General features: G+C 34.8%; 1 protein-coding gene across 1 annotated transcript; it reads right to left on the reverse strand.

Moving 5' to 3' along the window:
- Positions 1-211: 211 nt before the first annotated feature.
- LOC127684417 (olfactory receptor 4A5-like) lies at positions 212-1,129 on the reverse strand. Its single transcript, XM_052181345.1, has one exon. The coding sequence runs from the start codon at positions 1,127-1,129 to the stop codon at positions 212-214; it is 918 nt and encodes a 305-aa protein (XP_052037305.1).
- Positions 1,130-7,949: the final 6,820 nt, after the last annotated feature.

Genomic DNA, 7,949 nt, shown 5'->3' on the forward strand with positions numbered 1-7,949 from the left:
TTTTCATATTCTAATCATTCCCTAGGCTATATCACCAAGGGTTAAGGCTCACAAACACCTTGATGATAATCTCTCTGAAAATGTATTCTTCACTTTCAAAAACTTTGTATAATATCAACACACCTACATGGGAAGAGCACAGCATCCCTTGTTAAAATTTATCTCTGATTTTCGATTTACTGCTAATAATATTCAGTGAGAAAACAATCTTCTATGCTGGTGTTTTACACCAGAGCTTTTTAATAGAATTTTTCATCTCTGAATTTCTCAAGGTATATATTAATGGATTCAGCATGGGACTAACAACTGTATAAAACACAGCAATATATTTATCAATAGGAAAATTGGAGACAGGTCTAGCATATATAAAAATACAGGGAGCAAAAAAGCAGACAACCACCATGATGTGGGAGCTGCAGGTGGACAGAGCTTTGAGCCTTCCTTCCTGGCTATGGGTCTTAAGAGAGTTTAGAATGATTCCATAGGAGACTAAGAGAAAGGTGAAAATTCCCACACAGATTACTCCACCATTGGCAATGCTAATGATGCCAAGGAAGTAGGTATCAGTGCATGCAAGTCCCAGTAATGGATTCATGTCACACATGAAGTGATCAATGACATTGGTACCACAAAAAGGAAGTTTATACACAGTCAAAACTTGAATCATTGAGTGTACCATTCCTCCAACTCCAGCTACCAGCAACAGGATAATGCACACCTGCTGGTTCATAATGGTCAAATAATGCAGTGGCTTACAGATGGCCACATAGCGGTCATAGGCCATGAATACCAGAAGGAAGACCTCAACACCACCGAATAAGTGCTCTACAAAGAGCTGGAGCATGCAAGCTCTGAAGGAGATTGTCTTTTTATCTTTTAATAAACCTATAATTAAATTTGGTGAGATGGTATTGCAATAAAAAGCATCCAGGACTGAAAGGCAGGCAAGAAAGAAGTACATTGGGGAGTTTAAGGAAGGGCTGGCAATCACTGTCACTGCAATGAGCAGGTTGCCCAGCATTGTCACAATGTAGGTAAGTGAAAACAAGACAAATAATGCTTTTTGCCCAGCAGGATCTTGAGTAAGGCCCACAAAAATGAATTCTGTAACATTGTAGCTCTGTCCCATTGACCTTTTTAGGAGGCTTATTTCAGAGATGAGAGCATACACAAGAAATGTCACGAAGCATGTATATGGCCATGAAAAATTGTCTCCTTAGCTGTTCCAATGGTAAACATACAGTAGGTATTCAGAGACCATCAAGTTCCTCTTATAATAATCACTGTGGACCTTCTGTTGATGACTACTCCTTCTTGGACATTTTAGCTGTGCCTAAAAGTACAAGAGTTTATGTTAAGTCTTAATGTATCTCTTTTCTAAAATCATATGTTTTAAATGACTTACTTAAAATTTTTACTTTTAGCAACATGTCTGAAAGCTTGAAAAAATGTACCTGCTTTTAGAAATATACTCTCTATGTCAACACCCTTCAATATGAGGCTGGAGAAATGGCTCAGTAATTGATATCACTATTTATTTTATTTTATTTCATTTTACTTTATTTTACTTTATTTCTTAGAGGATGCCAGTTCAATTTCTAGCATGTTCAAAGTGTTTCACAACCATTTGCAACTATACTTCCCTTGGGTCCAATGCCTGACCTACATATCACCAGGCATGCATGTGGTACACAAACATACATGCAGACACTCAAACAAAATAAAATAATAAAATAAAATATTTTGGAGTGAGTATATCAATTGATATAGAGTCATTTCTTGAAGTGGTTGTTTTATGGAGAACATATTTAAAGCATAATCTAGATATCTATGAGCATCCAGCTCGTCATTGCTGTTGCATTATTAAACATCTGAATACACTTCTCACAGGCTTGCAACCTTTACAAACAGCCCATTAAACTTAAAAGAACAGTTTAAATTGCATATCTTGAGAGGTTCTTGGACATTCTTACAACAGAAGTGTCATCACTGGTGACTAATGTGAACTCTAGGGCCATGTACCTTCTGATGTTATTTCAGGTTCTCTTCTTTTCTACAAAAAAACAGAATAAACCTCATTGTACCCCACCTTCATCATTTCTACAATGGGGATATTCTTAAATATGTGTTCCATAGTACATTGTTGTTGATGATGGGGCTAGTGGTGGTAGTACATGCAATGGTCCTTAAGTTCTTCTCAACACCTGATAGGTTGACATAGATAACAGTTATCAATGCTTTGAGTGACTCCCAGACCAAAGAGAATAAGTCATTTTTATCATCCATAATACAGATAATATCCACAGAACAGAAAATATTATGTCAGGGAGGGAGCTTATTGATCTTCATGTGAGTGTGTATAATATATATGTGAAAACATTAAAATTCATGAACATTCTGAGGTACACAGATAAATCATAAAGCATAGAAGCCTTAGAAATTATCTATGACATTAGAGATGTTCATATATATATTCCTACACAGAAATGTATCTTGTCTAGAAGAAAAACGAATCTATTCACATGGGAGTGAGATGTGAATCTCACTCTGGTCTTTATATAGAAGTTGAGCATGAAGGTATTCTGTGTATATCATTCCCATTCCTGTCAACATCTGATTCAGGAGATCTGCACTTACAGAATCCACAGACTGTAAACAGCACATCCACTGAATTACATGAATTAATATATTCTGTATATACAGTTTCTGCTTTCACATTTCACCTTCCATGAAATAGTGCTTCTTTAACTATCAGTGCTGTATTTCCATAGGACAATTCTACTATTGCTCAGTTTAGCATTCTATAATATAGTAAAAGATAGTTATTGAACAATATTATACTGTAAAAGCTTTCAAGAATTTAATACTTTGAAAGTTTTGGACTACTTATACTATACTTTCAATAAAAACAGACCACATTTCCAGAAAAATAATTTAGAGTTTAAGAAAATAATAGTATGTTAACATTTAATTTCTGAGCATGAATTTCCCTCTGTATATGCCATAACATCTTAATAGACATAATTTTTAGATTCATACATAAAATCCCATATCAGAATATAAATAAATATATTTGTTCCCTTATACTCTAAAATACTTTGTATATAGGATTAAAACTTTTCATATAAACATCCATTATAAACCACATTTCTTTGTTAATATGCCACAAAAATATTACACACATGAATCAATGTTAAATAAATGAATTGAATTTGTATGTCTACTGATGTAATAGATAAATGTTAATTTCCTATAAAATATAGGGGGTTTCCAGAGTTGAAACCAGAAAAGATGACAACATTCGAAATGTAAATAAATAAAATAGTCAATAAAAAATAACATACAGCAATCAAACTATAATGCAATATAATAAACATAGTTCTTATTTACTTTTGTGTTCTAACAATTTCCCAGTTTAGATAATTTAGGGAGGAGAATCTAGTATTTAAATTATTAGTTGTACTTCATGTATCACAAAAGTATTTACGTCCCATGGCTTCTCATATAAGAACCTTTAAATATAATATCAATATGTAATTTACAAAGCTAATTGAACATTCTTACCTGCTTTGAAAATACTTTTGTAGAAAATTAAAGATGCCATGATTTGCAAAATTTTGAATAAAATTGACTTAATTTGTGGGAATAAATATTTTCATACCCCAATTTAAAGGTACTAGTAAACAAAAGAGTTTTTAAAATGTTAATATCAGTTATGTGAATTTTTCTCCTTGTAGCAAATTGTGGGGAGAAACGATTCACATGAAGGATATACAATAGCTTCCATGTGACTGTCAACTATAGTTCTATGCAATGATGGACAGTTTCATATTTACCTCTATATACTACAGAGATGCACTTTTCTCCAGAATAGAGTAAAATATTTTCAACCCCTCATTCACTAAAAATGAATATTTATAATACCTTTGTAAACTATCTTAAATCATACCCCCATATTTCCATAGTTTCATTTCAAAGCAACTGAGATTATCTGTGAATATATAAGAACGTATAAGTGAGTCCTAAGGTCATTATAAATTCTTTTTAAATATTGGATCAAATTCAAATGAAGAACTCTCTTCTGAAAAGGTTTCTTTCCTTGAATAATCTCTAGAGAGAAAAGACTTGGCGGACACAACAACAAAAGTAGTTAACTGCCAAGTGACATGGACTTTACTTGAAAAGAACAATTCCAATGTAAGAATATTAATAAACTGTTATAAAGTTTTATAAATGTATTATTATAAAATACTTAGATAAGGCAAGTTTTATGTGAACTATAGTAAAGGAAAAGGCATCTCTACTCTATTACCAGCCACACCACAGCAAAGAACTGACTTATTCAATTCTATCCAAGAAATTCTATCCAAGAAGTTCTGAGTTCCTGAGGAAAATCACCCTCTCCCACAATTCTTCCTCCACCTCTCCTCCCCTTCTTCTCTAAGTGGGTGGATATCCCCCTACCCTGCACATCAAGTCAATGAGACTAGTCTCATCTTTTCCCACTAAAACCAAACAAGTTAGCCGAGCTTGAAGAACATATCATATGTCCAGTTGCAAGGGACCCACATGAAGACCAAGCTGCACATCTGTTATGTACATGCAGGAAGGCCTAGATGCAGCCTGTGTATATTCTTAGGTTGGGGATTCAGTCTCTGAAGCCCCTAGGGTCCATCTTAGTTGATTCTGTTCATCTTTCTGTGGAGTTTCTTTCCCTTTCAGACCTGGAATCCTTCCTCCTATTCATCCGTAAGTGTCCCAGAAATTTTAACCTGCAGAATCTGTTGTAGCTGACATAAAAAAATTATTGAAAATACAGCCAGTCATAGTTCTGCACATTTGGATGAAATAGAGACATTTGAATGATGCCGGATTCTAGTGTAACTGTAGTGAATTTAGTCTACACATTTGATCCTGTACTTTAACACGATAGCAGTGGAATAACTGTTTCTGCTCATGAGATATCGATCACCACAGTGCCTAGTTTTTAGTGTTTTCCCTGTAACTAGGCTTGTCATTAACTCCATTCAACACAGTTCATCATGGTTTTAATTATAATTTGTTCTTCTGTGTCAGTAAAGTCTCATAGGTTCCACTAAAAATTAGATATTTCAGTTTATCTAATATACAGATAAATTAACAAACTCCAACATGTATAGCTACGTTATCATTGTGCTATTCTCTTACTAGTAAGTTTTAAAAGATATAGTAAATGCATATTTAACATGAGATAGTAAGCTAACATGATAAACTTCTGAGAGTTTAATTATTACTTAAAAAAGAAATTAGACATTCACATATTATTCTCTTTCCTTTTGAATTCACAGAGTGATGCTTCTTTCTTATCTGAATGAAGTTGCTCTATCACGATATTTATGAGTTACCATCAGTAATTACCAATATACCTGCAGTAGCTCACCAGTTTTGACTAAATTCACTGAAGATACCCCAGAACATAGAAAGGACAATTCCTGGAATGACAATCGCAACTCCTGACCTGTGAAAGCAGTCATTTCCAAATATACCATGACCCACTCAATCCTAGGATATGAGGAGTTACAAGTCTGGTGGATGAAAACTCCACCCAATTAATGAACTCATCCCCTGAATAATAGCAACATATACCAGTCCCATGAAAACAGCCATCCCTGGAGTCATGGCAGCAGACACCAGCCCAGAAAAACGTCAATCTCAAATTGCCAATCTACCAATAAAAGGAGACCCAAAACTTTTAATTTATAATTATTGATTTATAACTAAAGACATGTCTAAAGAGGAGACAATCTTATAGTATCTATAATTAAGATTCTATACCAGAGTTTTTATACAGAATTTATCATTTCAGACTTTCTCAAGATGTTGAAGGATTTGATAGGGGAGCAATAACTGCACTTAGAAAGCTACAGATTTATCAATTGCAAGTTCTTACACTGCACACATGAAATGATCAATTATATTAGGACCACAGAAATGAAAATTATTAACAAAGAGATTTTGAACCAAATAGTATATATTCCTCCATAGCCCATGTCAATTAAACGAATGAATGCAAACAAACCCAACAGAGTTCATGTTCATTGTATAGTTTACTGGTTTACAGATGGCCCCATAGAAATCATAGGCCATCACCACCAAGAGAAAGATCTGAGTACCAACAAATAAGTATTGGCTAAGGAGCTGTCCCATACAAGTCCCAATAAGCTCAGTTGGTACAGCAAGAGACTATTAATATCACGATGTTTGGTTTGTGCTCCATGTTAAGCACCATCTATAGTGGCCAGGTGCTGGCATTGGTGGCCTTTCCCATCCCTCATGGCCAGCTCTAAGCAACTGTGTGGCACCAATTCCCATGGCTGGCTTGCTGAGATGACCAACCAGTTTTTCCTGGAAATGCTTAGATCTACTGCTTGTGTTCTTCAGGCCATCCTCCTCCATGGATAGTCTTCAGAATGCCAATGAACACTCAGGTTTCACTCATCTCCCTAGAGCCCAATGTAAGGACAACACTAGAGGCTTGCCAGATTTATATTGGTAAATCTCCAACCCCAATATGCAGTGCAAAGAATCTACAACGCAGTTAATATATTTTCAAGCTGCATACCTAGATTAGGCAAATATACCACTGAACTACTCTATTGCCCAGCTATGTAATCCCTAGCTACTTGCAGCTCCTCCAGGCTACATGGTTCTGATCTATCTTCTACCTCCACAACAGTCTGCCAATCTCTGTCTCTAAAATGGTCACATGGCTCACAGTTATCAAAATGAAGGTGAATAAACAATTATAAATAGTGCTTTTGCAAACAGCATCTTGAGTAAGCCTGGAAGGACAAATTCCATTAAATTGCTGCTTTTTCCCATTCAGTACAGGATCTGTCCTGAAGTTATAAACACAGTTGTCACTCCATCAAGACATGGAACACATCTTCATCATCCTCTACTGTTAAAGTTGAAGTCTGGCTCTTCATTATAGTCCCCTGCTAGCAGAAATAAGACTCAGGTGCAAATATATTTACAAATAAGTTGGCCATATAACTAGGCTCTTCTCTGACTAGACCATAAGTTAAAATTACCCATGTATTTTAACATACATTCTGCCACATGGCTAGTTACCTGTGTTCAGTTACCATGTGTCTGTCCCCTCACATCTTCCCAGGTGTATTTTACTATGCCTGTATCTATCCCAGAATTCTTTCTCTCTCCAAGATGTCTCACCTCCTAATTTCTCCCTAAGTCATAGGCCATAGGCTTTTTAATTGACAGGTGATCTAGCCATACACAACACAAGATATTCTCTCTACAATCTTCTATGGTGGTAAACATGCAGTTAACATTTAATAAGTAGTTCTGAGTTCATCTCTCAAGAAACATGGTAGAGCCTCTAGTGATGATTCTATTTGATCACAAATGTTTTAGTTTAACTTCCACATATAAAGGACTATCTCTGGTCATGGAGAGCCTCTGCACCATAGTTACTCATACATTTAAACTTATTTAAACCAGTTACCCTTAGCATTATATCAAATAAAACAAATGAAAGTGATCCTACTGTTCATAAATGTACTCTCTAGGATGAAGAAAGAAATAATATATCAAGTATTAATATATTACAAATGGTTGTGTTATAGAGAATATCTTTTAAATATCTGCATCTTCAGAAACGTTAGTTGATGATATTACCCTAGGTGCAAATTTCAAATTGCAGAATTCATGGAATTGCCATTCCATTTTAAGAGATTTCATTTTGAAATGTATTCTATACATATTTAGATAATTATCTTGAAATTTTGACATCTGATTCTGACAAGTATTGCAAAAGCAGCAATTCTGACAAGTTCATCTTTGCCTACATACAACTCAGAACACAGATATATTCATTATCCTGATTGTGTACAAATATGAACTAATTCAGGTGTTCTACCATGACTTTCACCAACTATCTAAGCAAT

This window comes from Apodemus sylvaticus, chromosome 5 (genome assembly GCF_947179515.1).
Source record: "Apodemus sylvaticus chromosome 5, mApoSyl1.1, whole genome shotgun sequence".
NCBI classification, from domain to species: Eukaryota; Metazoa; Chordata; class Mammalia; order Rodentia; family Muridae; genus Apodemus; species Apodemus sylvaticus.